This window comes from Bombyx mandarina, chromosome 15 (assembly GCF_030267445.1).
Source record: "Bombyx mandarina strain Sakado chromosome 15, ASM3026744v2".
Taxonomy (NCBI): Eukaryota; Metazoa; Arthropoda; class Insecta; order Lepidoptera; family Bombycidae; genus Bombyx; species Bombyx mandarina.
In genome coordinates this window covers 2130287-2148894 of record NC_143221.1, presented here as the reverse complement: position 1 = coordinate 2148894, position 18608 = coordinate 2130287, and the positions used below count along the sequence as shown (strand labels likewise).

Below are 18608 nucleotides of genomic sequence, written 5' to 3'. Positions count from 1 at the left end.
TTAGTAGGGGTACGTACTAATTCTGACATTATTAATCCTTGAAACGCAAACTAAATGACGCATTTTTTTTAATTAACAAAGTCCGTTCTTTAAAATTCTTGCGAGCTGTACATAAATGTAGGTAATGGACCACAACAGAGCCTTCAAAGGTACTTCTTCTGTCCGTCTATGCTCAAGCTTTTAGCATGCATGTTCTACAGAAACATGTCTAACAAAGCCTTGCGTATTTTTCACATCAATCCAATACACGATTTTATTTGGATACGGTTTTAATCATCGAATCTTGACTAACGATTGCTTCGCGACAGAAGCTGGCAAAAACTAGCCGGCGTGGTTCTATAGAAGCTCTCATACTAGTACTACCAACCGTAGTGCTCCTGACAATACCTTCACTGTGATAGTTTTCGTCCATAATGAAAGCATGGTTGGCATGAGCCGCGTCGGTCTCGCTGGGAGTCTCTGATGGATAATCCGATGGAATGGTATCCGAAGCAACGCTCGCAGCCTCTCCGCCTATTGGGTATACAGGATGTGCACGAGGAATCTTCACTTCTGGAATATAAAAAACATTTAAACAGCTTAATCAAACGCCGACAGTCAAAAAAGTCGTTATCTGTATCCTACAAAGCAAGTCCACTATGATGGGTAAACATGTAATAGGTTGAGGAAAAAGTCTTTTCGCATTATAGTATGTATGAACTTGTAATAAAATCTCTTTGGCTATATACTATTTGTATCTGGCTGGTTTTGGTATCATTAAAAGTTTAAATTTTAAGGAAGACAAGTTCAAATTAGGAAAATGTGTGATTTTTATTTATTTTTCGTACTGTCAAGATGAGTGAATCTAATGAAGAAATTCGATACATTTTAAAATTTTACTACAAAAAAGGCAAAAATGCAATGCAAGCCGCAAAAAAAAATTGCGTGGTTTATGGATTTTTCTATAGCAATGGCATCATGTCTCTACCTACAAGATGGCAAAAAGCTATCGAACAAAATGGTATCTACATAATTTAGTTAAATGTAAATAAACTATATTAAAAATGTTTTGAATTTTCTTAAAAAACGCGAAGAAACTTTTTCCCCAACCTATTATATAGCACAACTTACCTTGTATACTTTCTCTGCTCACAATCGAAGCTGAGGAGTCGTCAATCAGTCTCCTCGGAGCGGGCAAGGCGCGTCTTCTCAGACACAAGTATGAGACTCCGAGTCCAAGCAGCAGCAGTGTTAAAAACAATATTGCGCAGATTATCATCAGGATATGAGTTCCCGCTAAAGGAGCTTTCGCTGGTAGCGGCCCGCGTTCAGGACTATTAAAAACAAGCAGGGTTGGTCTTACTAAGGTCTTACTGAGGTCTTACTTAGGACGTACCAATCTCGTCCTGAGAAATGTGGACGTAGGTACATGACAAAAAATCCACAAGGGTAGGTCAAATGCATTGGAGACTGCCCGATATCTTAAAGCGTGTTACGGTATTCGCGGTCATAGCTAGGGGCTCTGGAAACCACAAAGTCATAATTTGAAAACAATTAAGAAAAGCATTCCCATCTTCGTGCCATAATGACTTAAATGACGAACTTGCGTCCCCAAGTTGACCATATAAGTTTATTTTATTTTATTATGGTTTCTGCGGGTCATTGGCACTTTACACTAAGTATACCGTAAGACTAGACGACAATAGGAATGATAATTAGATTAGATAGATTCGAATTGTTTACTCACGTGGCAATAAGCGGGTTGAAGACTGGCTTGGGAACGATGGGCGGTGGGTACCGACAAACGATTGTGATGACCTCGTCTCCGTCCATCTCTAATCCAGGATGGAATCTTACAACTATATTGTTCGTGAATACTCGCAGAGGGTTCTGGAAATAAATAAAAATGTTGTTACAAAGACACTGGAAACTGAATATTTTGGCTTTTAGATACCTTTTTTTTATTGCTTAGATGGGTGGACGAGCTCACAGCCTACCTGGTGTTAAGTGGTTACCGCCCATAGACATCTACAACGTAAATGCGCCATTCACCTTGAGATATAAGTTCTAAGGTCTCAGTATAGTCACAACGGCTGCCCCACCCTTCAAACCGAGACGCATTACTGCTTCACGGCTGAAATAGGCAGGGCGGTGGTACCTACCCGTGCGGACTCACAACAGGTCCTACCACCAGTGGTCCTATACCTAATGGTATTTCGTTAAAGAGAATCTTTGTCATTTGTTACACTGAATTAAAGTGACATTATATTCGAACCTGCTTCGTTCCGCATCCTTTGAGGGGCAGTTCGAGTTTGTAGGAAAGAGCACCTTTCCCTACCACTTGACATGCTGAGTGCCTGTCGAAGTCAGCGTATGCGATACCGTAGAATTTTTCGTTAAATTTCAATTCGATCTGAAACAAAAGCGAATTTACAAGAAGCGAATCAAGCGTTCTCTATTTGATGCGCCAGTTGAGTGACACCTCGAACACATAAAGTCGAAATCATATTTGTATAACAGACCCTTCCGGAGTTTTATGCAATATCGTAAGTAAAGCAATGCTCTGCCTATCTGCCTATCTAAAGTAACAAAGAGAAACGTTAATGTCACAGATATTATTATGTGAAGTTACCTGCATGGAACCCGCAGCGCAGTTCAGTGCCGCTTTGGTTCTGTTCAAGAAGATAACTGGACTCAAGTCGTCCAGCTTCGTGACCTGGAATGAAAGCACGTTCATAAACAAAATATTTTATTAAATGATAATTATACAGAATGGTACGGGAATGGTACAGAACTCGGCGTCAATCACTACCATCTGCCAGTCACAGAACTGAGCTATCCCCCGTAAAGAGCTCTTAGACTTTAAAACATTATTCTCAAATCCTCGAGAAAAGATCTCTGGCTCGGAATTCTGCTCTAAGCGCGTCGTATTCGCGCCATCATGTTTTGTCCCGTCTTAAAAGCATAATAAACAAGATAATCACGTAGGTGCGAACTCTAGATGAAAACAGCGCCGACAAAAAGGCTACACGTACATCGCTGTGCTCGTAAATAGCAATTTGTATTTAGTTCGGTCGGATTACAGATACCGAATGTCTATATAAATCTTTATTGCTAATTACTACCTCGAGGGTATCTCTATTTTGGCGCGTTTCCATTATCATAAAAGAGTATTTTCATTGGTATTCATTTCAGTGGTAATAGCCGGACAGACTATACGAGATGGGGCTACAGAAGATACGGGTTTACGACCTACCAAGTAACTGTTACAAGTTCTTATTATTTTTATTGCGTAGGCGAGTGCATACCTATAGTCTCACGGTTTAAGCTTGAGGTGTGTCATAATTACGCAAATTATATTTTTCGTGTATGATTTTTACACACATTATTACACAATGTTATTCTTTAATTTTGGAAGGCATTTTAGGAACGAGTGTTAAGTACATGCGTCATTAGAAAAAATGTTACCTCTATATACGGGATACACATTGGCACACGGGTACAGCCGCATCGCTCGATACGATTAAGTACGCCGGGCGACTTATCCTTTAGGCCACGTAGTTTTTTTTTTGCATCATATCTCATTACAGGCAATATATTTACGTACTTAGCCATGTTACTGATTCTTAAGGCTCTAGTTGCAGTTCATCTGGAATACTGACTGGTTTGACATGATTCAAGCTACCCATAACAATACCCACCAAAATACCAATAATACCCAATATAACTATTCTTTTTAATGTCAGGACAACCGTTGTAATAATGCTGTTGACATTGCCAATTAGCGCCTATCGTAATATTAATACATTAAGGTGAATGAGATTAAGTTCTACTAAGAACTATGGCACTAGCATAGAGAACATCAACTGGAACACTTCGATCCTGTACCGTGTTTTGTTCGCATTTCTGGGCACATTCGAACATGAATCTAACATACTATATACAGTATTAACCCCATAAGCAGAAAATATAGCAGAACGATATCGCCGTGTCGGATCAGACAATGGCAACAAGCATGTAGTATCTATTTGTTTGCATCGTGGCCCGCGGTCAGTGATGCCACAGCCATCTTGGAGTACACAAGAGATTCTTTGCATAATTTACGTATTGAAGTCCGCACATTGTTCGATTTATTTATTTTCATATTGTTACCGATTTAAACTGGTATTCGGTTTTATGCGAAGCGTTTTGTGTGCGAAGAAACAAATGGTTTTTTTTTCCATTTATTCTAATGTGCATACTTTTATTTTGTTATATAGGTGATCGAATTCACGGTCCATCTAATATTAAGTGGTTACGAGAGCCTATATATAAAAATGACACCTAGGGTAGGTGTCATTTTTATATATCGCGTCGTTTCCTTACTGCTGAGGGTCGTGACAGGATTTTAAAATGCCACCACACATCTTGAAATATGAAGTCAAATTTTTAGTAGTATAGCTAATATGTTATTATTTATCTGCTATTTTAATCTTCTGTCGATTTAATGGTACATGTTGTGGATTGAGGGTAATTCTATATATTTCTTCCGCGAAAAAATTATGGGATTTTTTTTTCATGATAAATTAACCTTTAAAACTAAGGATTCGACCTCATGTCTCAAGTCTCAGGGTGAAGAACGACATTGACTTCCTGATGGCTATATTCTGCGATCGCCTATTAGCACCAAGTCCGCGAACTTCGTCGCTTCTATAATATAAAAAGCCTTCAAAACCATAAACCTCTTTTGCACCAATCGATCACAAAACTTTACAACGCTGAATTTATAGTTGTTTTTTATTATTACTAGCTGACCCGGCAGACTTCATAGTGCTTCAATCGATAAATAAAAGACCTAAACTTTTGTATAAAATAAACTTAAAACAAACCAAGGAATCCGTCCGACGGGGGGGGGGGGACACATCAATAGGAAAACAAAATTGTTATTTTTATTTAATTCCGAGCATTTTCATATTTATCTACCTTTTAAACTTTCTCTGGACTTCCACAAATAATTCAAGACCAAGATCAGCCGAATCGGTCCAGGCTTTCTCGAGTTTTAGCGAGACTAACGAACAGCAAGCAATTCATTTTTATATATATGTAAAGAAAAAATATAATTTTCTTTAATTCAATTTCCCGCGCATCAATCATCATCGAATGAGTGACATGACAAATCAATGAATTTAATTAGCTATGGAAAAGATAACCTAAAACGCATGAGACTCGTGATCGTTAATAAATTAATATTTAAAGTTTAAAATACTACTTAATTGTGATTCAGGAACTGACATTGTTAATAATAACATTAAATGTCGTTTCTTTTATTACAGGTATGTAGGTTTTTGTAACGTAATGAGTAAATACACACTCTTATTTCGTGTACCTAATATAATGAACAATAAAACTTTTATTACAGAGAAACTCAATTGTGTTTGACTGACTGTGTCGTTCTAATCACAAACAATTACCTTATAAAACGACATTTACTGTCAAGAAAATGGAAAAGTTAAAGTTTACGTTTGAAACGAAACCATCAATAGACGGAAAGTCGAACTATATCGCCATAACCGCAATTGCCACGAAAGATGACAAAGTTTTCCTTATGCCTGAAGAATATCAAGCAATATCACTTCACAAACATATCCAAACCTCGAAAACCTTCTTTACTGTGAAAAATACATTGAAAAAAAGATATCAAACTAGAAGTGTTTGGATAAAAACAACAGAAGAGATATTACAAACATATCTTGATGAGGATGGAAACATGATCTTTCAGGATCAATTTTTAGAGGAAATTACCCAAGAACAAATGGCTACTGGTAGTAAAAAGCGTTTAGAAGACCCTATAGTGAAGATTTTGGAAAAATTAGTTGAAAGTCAACAAAACAAAGAAAAACAAAGTATTAAAAAGTTAGCTGACAGGTTTGTCATTGAAAAATTTGATGGGAAAAGTTCAAGTGCATGTCAGTGGATGGAAATATTTGAAAATGAATGTGCAAGGTTTGATATAGTAAAAGAAGAAGAAAAAATTGAAATCTTCAGATTATTTCTTGAGAAATCATGCACTGATTGGTATTCGTCCATGATGATCAAGCTCGGCTTAGATTCTGAGTGGTCGGAATGGAAATCAAGTTTTTTGCAAACCTATGCGAACAAAGGTTGGACTGCTAGCAAGTATGCTTTATTTTACAAGTATCAATCGGGGTCTTTGTTAGAATATGCAGTAAGGAAAGAAAAACTTTTACTTGAAGTAAGAAAAACAATAGATGAAGGGACTCTTATTGATATAATAGCTGCCGGTTTACCAGATTTTATTACAGATAGAATTGAAAAAGAACAAATTGTACATACAAAAAATTTATTTAGTGAACTTGGAAGATTAGAACATTTAGTTTCAAAAAGAAAATTTATCAAGAAGAAAGAGGATACTAAGCCAGAGAAGAAAAAATGTAGTATTTGTGAAAAACTAAAGAAAGGGGTACGCTACCATTCAGAGGACTCTTGCTGGTTTAAAACAAATTTAAATACTGAAAAAGATAAAAAGCAAATAAAGCTTATCAACAATTCAGAATTAGAATGTGAACTACAGTATGAAGATCAAAAAAACTAATAGTGCCGCCATTGATCAAAGTGAAATTAGTACTCAATAAAAATGTTGAAGTTGCTGGGATCTATGACTCAGGGTCTAATGTCTCTTTAATAAATTCAAGATTGTTAAAAATAAATAATAAGGAAGCCAGTCACCCCAACTCTCTCAATACTAATTTAAAAACGATTAATGGCGTTAAAAAGGCAAATGGCATAATAACACTTGATATAGCCATCTTTGATATGGAAAAAAAAATGAATGTTTTTGTAATAGACAAGGAAAATTTCGATTACGACTTTTTAGTGGGACTTGATTGTATAAAAGGGTTTTACCTAGTACAAAACGAAAACTTGGAAATTACACAGAAATTACCCATACAAAGAAGAGAAATAGTTTCTAAGGAAACAAACAAAACAGATATAATTTCTAAGGAGATAAAATCTGATAATTTAATAAACTTCAATGAAGACATACATGAAGAAGATTTCAACATTTGTATAAATCATCTAGACTATCAAAAACAGGCAGCGATTGATGAATTAATTTCAGAAAATAAATCTGTGTTTGCGAAGGACAAATATGACATAGGACAGGTAACGGATTATGAGGCACACATTGATTTACTAATAGAAAAATATTGTTTCAAGAGGCCATATCGTTGCACAATAGAAGACAAGAAGGAGATTGAAGACCAAATTGCAAAATTATTGGAAAAAAATATAATAGAAGAATCATATAGCCCATTCGCAGCACCAGTTACATTAGCTTATAAAAGAGATGAGCATAAAAGATCAAGATTATGCATCGATTTTCGAGACTTAAATAAAATAGTTGTGCCTCAATCTCAGCCATTCCCTCTTATTGAAGACCTAATACTAAAGACAAGAGATTGCAAATTCTTCTCAACACTGGACCTAAATTCAGCATTTTGGTCAATACCCCTGCGTATCACAGATAGACACAAGACCGCATTTGTGACGCAGGAGGGACATTATCAGTGGACCTGCTTGCCATTTGGCTTAAAAACCTCTCCAGCCATATTCCAGAGAATAATGTGTAATATAATACGGAAACACAAGCTTGGAGATTTTGCTGTATGTTTCATCGACGATATTTTATTGTTTTCTAAAGATTTCTCTGATCATATCAGACATCTAGAAAAACTCTTTCAAGCAATTAAAAGTGAAGGTTTAAAACTAAAATTCTCTAAATGCACATTTGCAGCAGATACAGTTAAATATTTGGGTCATGTAATACAGAATAATTCAGTCAGACCACTGAATGATAACTTAATATCAATACAAAATTTCCCTACTCCGAAAACTCAAAAGAATGTGAGGCAATTCCTAGGAAAAATAAACTTTTATCATAAATATGTGCCAAACATAGCCATAAAATTGGAACCATTACATAAACTTTTGAGAAAAGGACAACCCTTTAACTGGACCGATGCATGCCAGGAGTCGTTTAATGAAATGAAACAAATATTGTGTTCTCAACCAATATTAACTATCTTTGACCCAAACCTCCCTATTCACATATACACAGATGCTAGTATACTAGGAGTAGGTGCAGTATTAAAACAGACACAAAACAACAACGAAGAAAAACCAGTAGCATACTTTTCAAAAAAATTGAATGAAGTACAAAAAAGGAAGAAAGCTATCTATCTGGAATGCCTGGCAATTAAAGAATGTGTAAAGTATTGGCAACATCTATTAATAGGTCGGAATTTCACTGTATTTTCAGATCACAAGCCTCTGGAGAATATGAACATAAGATCTAGAACAGACGAAGAATTAGGAGATCTAACATACTACCTATCACAATATGATTTCCAAATTAAATATTCTCCAGGAAAATACAATATTGAAGCTGATTGCCTAAGCAGAAACCCGGTCCTTGAACCAAATGAAAACCTAGAGGAGCAGTTAAAAGTAGTTAACATAATAACACTAGAAGATATCCTAAAAGATCAAATAGAAAATAAATATATACAGTGCAGAAAAGACAAATTAATAAAGAAACAAAATGTTTACTACAAAAAAGTAAAGAAAAAAGAAAAAATTATATTGTCTGAGGAATTCAGCATGAACTTTATGAAAAGCGTACATACAGATCTGGGTCATATAGGAATTAAACAGATGCAGAGAATGATAAGCTCAGTGTATACATCAGAAAATATGATTAAAAACATTAAAAAAATCTGTGAGAGTTGTACAGTATGTTTAAAGAACAAATCAAGGGGACAAATACAATATGGGTTGATGTCCCACTTGGGTCCTGCCACAAAACCTTTTCAGATCTGCTCTATTGATACCATTGGAGGATTCGGAGGTTCCAGATCAACAAAGAAATATTTGCATCTTTTATTAGATCATTTCACCAGATATGCATATATTCTCACATCAAGTACTCAAAATGCTAATGATTTCATCAAACTAATAAGAAACTGTACAGAAAGTGATGACATTGAATTGTTACTGTCAGACCAATACCCAGGTATACATTCTAAGGAATTCAAGAGATTTTTGGATGAAAAAAATATTCCCATAATTTTTACAGCAGTGAACTCTCCTTTTTCGAATGGCCTAAACGAGAGATTGAATCAGACTTTGGTCAATAAAATCAGGTGCAAAATAAATGAACATGACACAAAAAGAGCATGGACAACTGTAGCCCACAACTGTGTACAAAAATACAATGAAACAGAGCACACTGTTACTGGATATGCTCCCAAGTATCTACTTTATGGCACAGATGTTAGGATTTTGCCAAATGACCTGAAACAAAAGAAGACTGACCATGATTTAATCCTGGCCAGGAAAAACGCTCTGGAAAATACAATCAGATCACACAATTATAACAAGACAATTTACGATAAAAATAGAAAACATATGGACTTCAAAGTTGGTGATACTGTTTTTGTAGAGAATGGACACAAGCTGAATCGGAAGAAACTTGATGAACTGAAACTTGGACCATACAGAATTATAGAAAAAATTTCAAACTCAATTTACAAGATAAACACTGACCATAAGAGATCAGAGTCGAACTTTTTCCACATTTCAAAGCTAACACCAGCTCCTGCCTACGATTGATGACCGTGCATGAGCTGACATCTTCATCCTATCTTCTTTACGGGGGGAGATGTAAAGAAAAAATATAATTTTCTTTAATTCAATTTCCCGCGCATCAATCATCATCGAATGAGTGACATGACAAATCAATGAATTTAATTAGCTATGGAAAAGATAACCTAAAACGCATGAGACTCGTGATCGTTAATAAATTAATATTTAAAGTTTAAAATACTACTTAATTGTGATTCAGGAACTGACATTGTTAATAATAACATTAAATGTCGTTTCTTTTATTACAGGTATGTAGGTTTTTGTAACGTAATGAGTAAATACACACTCTTATTTCGTGTACCTAATATAATGAACAATAAAACTTTTATTACAGAGAAACTCAATTGTGTTTGACTGACTGTGTCGTTCTAATCACAAACAATTACCTTATATATATAATTATAGATTACCGATCGTACAAATATCTTCGTGTATATTATGTCGCCTATTCTTGTTCATTTCTCATTCGATAATATTATGTAGCTCTTAACGTTTGTGACAAGGTGATGTCATTCTCCATCTCGGCGAATCCTGTTTCGTGAATTAGCATAATAAAATAAAACTCTTTTTAAGGCGCGCTATTAAAAACGAAAGGTCGTTGGTCCAATGTAGGATTAATGGGTTGTGTGAACTTTGGGATTTGATTCTTTTGAAAAAATTCAAATCACTAAACAGATATATAAGTCCGATTTTAATTAAAACTACTTTTACGGTTTTTTCATCTCACGTTTTTTAACTGTCAATTTATTATTTAGATGCTTCCAACACTTTACGTGACCACGAAAATAGTATTAAATATGTCTACGATTTTAAGAAAATTGATGAAAAATACTAGAAATCGGCTTATTTTCATATAAATCTCTGTATATAAAAATGAACTCGAGAACTAAAACTCCAGAACGGCTGAACCGATTTGGCTAATTTTGGTCTTGAATTATTTGTGGAAGTCCAGAGAAGGTTTAAAAGGTTAGATAAATATGAAAATGTTCGGAATTAAATAAAAATAAAAATTTTGTTTTTCCCGTCGAACGGATTTCTTTTGTTTGTTTTAAGTTTAATTTATACAAAAGTTTAGGTATTTTATTTATCGACTGAGGCACTACGAAGTCTGCCGGGTCAGCTAGTATATAATATAAAAATAATATTTGGAATAGAGCTCAATGAATAATTCACATTCAATGTGTTTAGTGCGAGTTTTTTAACATTCTCGATAGCGTGAAAGTATTGTGTTGGAACGGTTGCCCACGTTTGCCGCTATGGGCGCTGTTCCAACCGCATACAAATTTAACTTAACTTTTACGCTATCGAGAACGTTTAATAGTTCTCACTAAGCAGAGATCTACATAATGAGCGAACGGTTAGGGGACGAGGAGCATGATGACTGTATCTTTTCTTTTCTAACAGTATTATGAATTCATGATAATATTTCACTGACCTTTCCATCTAGTACAGTTTGTTCGGGCAGCCCTTCCCCTTGGTACTCGATGTTGTTGGCCTGGGAGCCGTAGTTCGATTGCGCGTGCGCAGATACCAGGAGGCCCGCCAAAATATACAATACGAACGCCATCTTTGATCTGAAAAGAAACGAATCAGTTTACTATCGGCCACTGTAACATTCAGAAGTCTATCTTTAATGTCATTGATCATATTTATATAGAGCTGTAACATACGTTATTCTAAGTATTACGAAGCGCAAACTAAACCTATAAACATCATTTCTGAGGGTAGACCGTATGGTAAGCCCGCGCGGATAGGTACCACCATTCTGTCTTTTTTAATTTTTTTTATTGCCTTTTTAGGCAGACGAGCATACCTGCCCACCTGATTCCGCCGCGAAGCAGTCATACATAGGATACACATTATACAAAATGATGTCCATGAGCTCCGATTGCCAGGTAGGCCTCCGGGCCACTAGTAATCCCTCTTTCATAAAAAAAAAACTAAGCTGTTCCTCCGTGACCTAATACATGAGGTGAGAAATTTCAAGCGTAGGATCGAAGTATCTAAGCAACTAGTTTAAATAAGTTTACTCTACAAGGATACCGACATTGCAAAGGTTCCACCTTTCACTGGTAACCACGACGTATTCGTTAAACTTTAAGCCAAGGTGGTAAAGGTGGAAATCGCTTAACGATCGGTGGGCGGACAAGGACATGACGAAAAGCGGTTAGTATTTTACATTGAGACAATTTGTATTCACGCCTCGTTTTGTTGATTTTGTGTTAACAAAGTCAGTCTTTGGCGTTTCATTTTTCTTGTTCGAGGGAACTGTAGATCTTGTGTGAACGTTGTCAATAACAATGACAATAGGACCAAATGGCTCGGATGAATTTGCGCTAAGTATTGAGTGTCGGTGTGGACTGTATACTCGTCTGCCAATTAACGCATTAAAAAACAGATTCAGAATTTCAAGCTTTCGTAGTGTTTAATTGTATTTTTAAAGATATTCGTGTGAGAGAAACCTTACAACCAAATATAGTGAGTGGAATCGGGTAGGGTCCCTCTGGACTTCTTTTTAATAGTAAGTAATGTCTACACTGTCAAGAGGAGCGGTTTATTAAGTCGCTATCGCCTACGCTGTTATCCAAATTTTCGAGATGAGAAATAAATGATTTATAATAAATAAATGGTGAGTGGAAACGGGAGCTTTTTTTAGGTAATGCGACGAAATTATAAATGAGCTGTAATAACAACTGCCCTAAGGCGCCTTCGCTGCAAAAATGGACGCTACTAATGCGAGTTTTGACGCGTTTCATTCATTGTGTCCTGCAAGATAGTTTACAATAAATATCAGCGACTAGCTGACCCAGCAGACTTCGTAGTGCCTCAATCGATAAGTAAAAGACCTAAACTTTTGTATAAAATAAACTTAAAACAAACAAAAGGAATCCGTCCGACGGGAGACACATCAAAGGAAAAACAAAATTGTTAATTTTATTTAATTCCGAGCATGTTCATATTTATCTACCTTTTAAGCCTTCTCTGGACTTCCACAAATAATTCAAGACCAAAATTAGCCCAATCGTTCCAGCCGTTCTCGAGTTTTAGCGAGACTAACGAACAGCAATTCATTTTTATATTTAAAGATACTAGCGCCCCGCTCTCGCTTCGCTTCGGAAACTGTAATTTATTATTGATTTCTCCACTATTTAATGGATGTTATTATACATATAAACCTTCCTCTTCAATCACTGTATCTATTAAAAAAAAACCGCATCAAAATCCGTTGCGTAGTTTTACAGATTTAATCATACATAGGGATATAGGGACAGAGAAAGCGACTTTGTTTTACGTATACTATGTAGTGATTTATTCACTAATCGCTCCGCTTACCGTCCTATGCCACCATTGTATCTGCAATCCGTGAAACAACATAAAAACCAAATGTCATTTCACAGAGACATTATAATGCAAATTTATGGACGATTTGAACACTGCAGAACGAGTTCTTTTCGCTCAAAAATATATGATCATTTCGTTTGTTTATGGCCTTAGAACATGCAAGTTGTTTTTTTTCTTAATTATTTTGGCGAACAAAATTTATCAGCAGACTTTAAACATTGATTTATTTAAATTTAGCATTCTAAAGAATAATATTTTTTGTTTTTAAATTGCTTGCAATATTTCTTTGCTGACTGAACATATTTATTTATTATTAAGAAACCGTTTTCAGTTTATTAGTTTATAAATACGCATTTAACCACTTCGATAAAGCGGCACGACACGAGAACCCTCTCATAGTGGCCGCCGGTAACTACATTCCCGATCCTGCGGAAAGAATGAAAAGCAGTCGACGTCGCCCCAAACACGTCATTTCGGATCCTCCCGATCCACTAACGGTGCTTTTAGGTACCTCAAGCACCGGTCATCGTTCTCGTCGAACCCGTCGCTTGCAACGAAGGGCTCGACGAGTACATTAACACTCAGACACAGCCCATTGAGTTTCTCGCCGGATCTTCTCAGTGGGTGGCGTTTCCGATCCGGTGGTAGATTCTGCGAAACACGGCTCTTGCTAGGGTTATTGTTAGCAACGTCGTCAAGTTTGAGCCCCGCGAGCTCACCTACTAGTTAAGGTTCCGCTGAAATAGCCTCTCAAGGCTATCAGCTTAGGTAGGAAAAAAAGAAAAGAAAAAAAAAACCGCATTTTATGTTTAAATATAATATACTATTAACCCCAACGGGGACTTACCATCATCCAGCACGTTTCTGGCGCGAAGCAGTCATGGGGTTCGTTTGAACGGTTGGACAGCAGTAGCATAATGAAACTCCGACTTCATGTCTCAAGGTGGCTGACATTATTGACGCTGTAGCAGATAGCCAGCATAGGACACAAGACCTTTTAGCGATGCCTCAATCTCGCTAATGACATTTTCGACAACAACATTTCTAACCCTCAGACACAGCCTACTAAGTTTCTCACCGGATCTTCTCAGTGAGTCACGTTTCAGATCTGGTGGTAGATTCTGTGAAACACTGCTCTTGCTAGAACTAGTGTTAGCAACGTCTCCAGCTTAGAGACCCGTGAGCTCACCTACTCGTTCGGTGAATCTAGTATGACCCCTCGAGGTCGCTAGAATAGGTAGAAGAAACAAAAAAAAAAAAAATTTGGACTGTCGCCCTCGTAAATCTATCATTTTATACGGTATCTGTACAGACATACGCCGTATACGCCGAGGACGGTGGGAGTCCGCATCAGCATCGTTCACGTTACAATGTTAATTTGTTTAACATTATCATGCAACAAACACCATAATGCAGTACTTGTGAGACCCGGTCGTGGGGTCGTCGCGTCCCCTTGCGAGGGCGCGGAACGGGCCTCGGGGAAACCCCTCTGCCCGGACATGTAACTCCCCGCCTATTGAGGCAGGGGTGATGCGCTGCGGTATGGTGTGTAGCAGGCTTGAGGTGTGAGACGGGACGACTTCTTTCTCGTCTTCCCTCTTCTCTTCTCTTCCTTTTTTCTTTCTTCTCTGTCTTCGTTCTTCGGAGGGCGGCTGCTGCTCTCCTCCATTATTTTTTTTTAGACTTCTTACTTTAAAGATCTCGATTTATCTTGAAAAGGTGGATCCCGGAGTTATTGTGTGATCCGGTCAAGCCTACATTCTTAAGTATATATTATGCAATTGGAATCTTAAAGCGGGACAGCGAACCGAAATTCCCTTATTTTAGTCGCCGCTGACTATACCCATCTCGCTCACGCAACGACCAGCCACCGTCGACTGGATCTATCAAGCAGTGACTATCCACCTAACGCACTTTCATTGCTATTGAACGGTACTAGCTCTAAAGCTACCAACGTAACGATAGGTCTCTCCACTTGTCACACTCCTCGAATAGCATTATCCCGCTGGATCCTTTTTTACCTACAAGCTGTGACGACTTTTTGGCGGGAACGCGAGGAGTGAAGTAGAGTTATTTGTTTTACTTTTTTTATTTAGTGTTTCTTCAGGTTTAAATGTGTAATAACGGTGGTTTATTAACTGTTTAATATCTGTGAAAGTGGACAAATGTGGTAAAATGAAACAAAGCCGCTGGACGTAAGTTCTCGGGATCCTCCAAAAAGTCTACTGAAAAAATCTCAGTAAATGATCACCATTTTACTGAGTTTCATCCCATATCATTTCATTTAATTTCATCCCAGTCGATTAATGTCTCCAATTAATCAATCATCTTCATTTCATTTCACTCCATATTATCATTTTTCATAAGACATGACCTAATAGTTTGGTTGGACATGGTTTTGGTTACCAGGTCATAAAATCCCTTAAAAAAAACAAGCTGTAACCATCAAACGTTTATCGCACACTCCCCAAAGAGTTACTGGTGGTAGGACCTCTTGTGAGTCCGCACGAATAGGTACCACCATCCCGCCTATTTCTGCCGTGAAGCAGTAATGCGTTTCGGTTTGAAGGGTGGGGCAGCCGTTGTAACTAAACTTCAGACCTTAGAACTTATATCGCAAGGTGGATGGCGCATTTACGTTGTGGATGTCTATGAGCTCCAGTATCCACTTAACACCAAGTGGGCTGTGAGCTCGTCCACCCATCTTAGCAATAAAAAAAAACGTTTATCGCACAGGTCGAACTCCCCAAAGAGTTAGACGTAAAACCGGAGCCATATATCAGCCCGCTGAGTTTCTCGCTGAATCATCTCCTGCGATTCCGATCCTGTAAGAGATTGATTCGCGAAACCGCTGCCTTTGAGCTGTACGAGACACCCAGGCAGATGTCGGCAAATCCCACTCCTCCTGGCTGAGCCCGTGCTCACCCACCTGTCCCGATCGAATTGAAAAGACATCCGGGTCACCAGTAATCCCTCCCTCCTCAAAAGCACCTCCGTGTCTTATGCCACAGTCTCTTTAAATATCTCAACTATTAAATTATTGTTGTTTTAAGGTGAGCGAACTCGGTCTGTAAAGCAAAATTTGCTACAAAACCAGATTTAAATGTAGTTTATTGCATTTATAATAAGTCAATATATTCACTAACTATAGAATGATTTGAAGAAATATACCCTAAGTCCTTGAGGCTATTATTATTTTTGCCTAGCACTGATGACTGTTTCAATAACATAGACAGTTTTATCGATTTTATTTTTTTAAAGTATAACCCAATCTGTATTTGCGAAATTCAATAAAAATATTGGTAAAAAACAAAACAAGATGTTGCATAGGAATGACATTTACGTGTTTTTAATAGGAAAATGACATTAAAATTTAAGAATTAGCGTTAAGATACTCAATTTCAAATTATTTTGGACAATAAGAAATTGAACACTGTATTTTATTTTGATTTCTGTTATTTCGTCGTTCTCAATAAAGATTTAAACATGCTATGTATCCGTGTCAAATTTAAGAAAAAAGATGGGCTGCTATTATACCATCTACTTTTAGAATTAGCTCCCCTCCACGGTTTCTCCCGAGCGCTATAACATATCCTTCTTCAAACGATGCTTGCGGAGAGTACTTAACGGTAAGCACCGGGTTGGCTCTAACCCTAGCATTGCTAACGTCCATGGGCGTCTTTAACGTCCCCATCAGGTGGGTCGTAAGCTCGTCTGCCTACAAAGGCATTAAAAAAATACATATATGTGTATGTTTGTCAGTCGCCGGTACTTATAACACAGGGAATCCTAGTTTGGGGGCGGATGACTGCGCCTGATATGTTCCAATTTATTATTATTAAAATAAAAGGAAAATCGATTAATAAACAAAGAAGAAAATTGGGTACAACTGTTTTATATAGATCCCTTAAATAGATTTGTATAGATTTAGATCTCTTACAACTAAAAATATCGTTTGGTTATAGATGCTAATTATTCCAATTTTCGCTTCGAGAACACTTATCTTTCGCCATGAACAATTCACGATTGACATTCTCGATCTACTTTGTCAACCGCACATTGCTTAAGGTCAATTCACTGGCTAAAATAACCACATTGAAATCATTTATGGGTCAAATATCGTAACATCTTACAGGTCCCAGAGGTGAGAATCAATCAAAACAGTCCTTATGTCCTTATAGGTAAAGCACAATCGAGAATCGGTCGTATGTGACGTAATTATGATCCATTCAATTTTTGGTCGATACAACTTTCACTTTTAACCGGTGCCGAACAAAGCTGATAGGTTTGTTTGAATAAACTGCGCCTTATTAACTGATTAATTCAGAAAATGCGTGCCCATAAGACCGATCGCAGCGTGAAAATACATGTATGTATACTCTTCTTAATGCTGAGGTTTTAAAATGAAGCAGTAATGCGTTCCAATCTAAAAGGTAGGGCAATTATTGTGTTTAATGAGACATAAAATGTGCGTATCAAACTAGGCGGCAGTATTACATTGTTGATGTCTATGGGCTCCGCTAACCACTGTTACGTGGTAAGTGGTAACTAGATGATAGGCCGATGAGATCGATGATTACCCGTCTATCTACCTAATAAAAAACGAACTTTTCTTTGATTTTTCTAGAAATGTCTCGATAATTATTGTCTTTTCCGAAATTAGGTGGCATATAATGGCTAAGAAACACAAAATAATAAAAACGGTTGAATTATTCAATTGATATTTACAAATAAATTTAATTGACCGAAAATTATTTTGTAATGACATAAAAATCTAATGAACGAGACATCTCGAAACCTGAAATTAGTCACTTTTTTTTTTTTTGCGCATTTTTTTTTTGCTTGTATGGGTGGTTTATCTCACAGCCCACCTGGTTTTAAGTGGTTTCCGGTAGCCATAGACAGCAACAACGAAGATAAAGGGACCCATTGAGATATAAGTTCTAAGGTCTCCGTTTTTACAGCACAACGGTTGCCCCACCCTTCAAACCGTAACGCATTACTGTTTCACGGCAGAAATGGACAGGATGATGGTACCTACCCATACGGGCTCAAAGGACGCCCTACCACCAGTAAAACCTAATTATTAGCCATACTTAAAACACAATAAGTTACACAACGCACTGTTATAGATTGTACTGTTTTAAAATCATACAAGGTTAAAGATCGATGTAATCATTATAACAGACCTACACAGGTAAGAGGCAACCTCGTCCCGCAACAATTCAAGATTATAGATATAGTCGTACATACATATTCATGTAACGTGAACTTAACGTGTCAAAGAAAAAATATCTTAATACATAAAATTCTCGTGTTGCAGCCATTGATGTATTAAAAAACGCAGTGTTTGTTGCTAAGCTCCTCTGAAATGGCTCAACAAATTTTCATGAAATTTTGCGTGCATATCGGGCAGGTGTGAGAATAGGTCAACATCTATTTTTCATACCCTTAAAGGTCCACCCAAAAAAATATTTCCTAGTAATAATATATTTCGGCAAAACAACATTTTTCGCGTCAGCTAATGTAATTAACTATAATAGTATTATCAAGAATCTCTTTAATTCATTCGAAATCTAATA

At 36.9% G+C, this 18608-nt stretch overlaps 2 protein-coding genes across 5 annotated transcripts in view; one reads left to right on the top strand and one right to left on the bottom strand.

The window, feature by feature from the left end:
* The window catches only part of LOC114242643 (zona pellucida domain protein papillote), a 104631-nt gene that overhangs the window by 16478 nt on the left and 69545 nt on the right, over nucleotides 1-18608 (bottom strand). For all 4 annotated transcript variants that reach the window (XM_028173890.2, XM_028173893.2, XM_028173892.2 and 1 more), the window contains 6 exons: nucleotides 11120-11258; nucleotides 2612-2695; nucleotides 2255-2392; nucleotides 1727-1869; nucleotides 1111-1313; nucleotides 388-552 (listed from right to left, as the gene is read on the bottom strand). In XM_028173890.2, the coding sequence (XP_028029691.2) occupies nucleotides 388-552; nucleotides 1111-1313; nucleotides 1727-1869; nucleotides 2255-2392; nucleotides 2612-2695; nucleotides 11120-11251 (865 nt within the window). In that variant the 5' untranslated portion in view covers nucleotides 11252-11258. The remainder of the gene's footprint in view (nucleotides 1-387; nucleotides 553-1110; nucleotides 1314-1726; nucleotides 1870-2254; nucleotides 2393-2611; nucleotides 2696-11119; nucleotides 11259-18608) is intronic.
* LOC149501408 (uncharacterized) lies at nucleotides 5412-6712 on the top strand. Its single transcript, XM_089733149.1, has one exon. The coding sequence runs from the start codon at nucleotides 5459-5461 to the stop codon at nucleotides 6569-6571; it is 1113 nt and encodes a 370-aa protein (XP_089589275.1). The 5' UTR covers nucleotides 5412-5458; the 3' UTR covers nucleotides 6572-6712.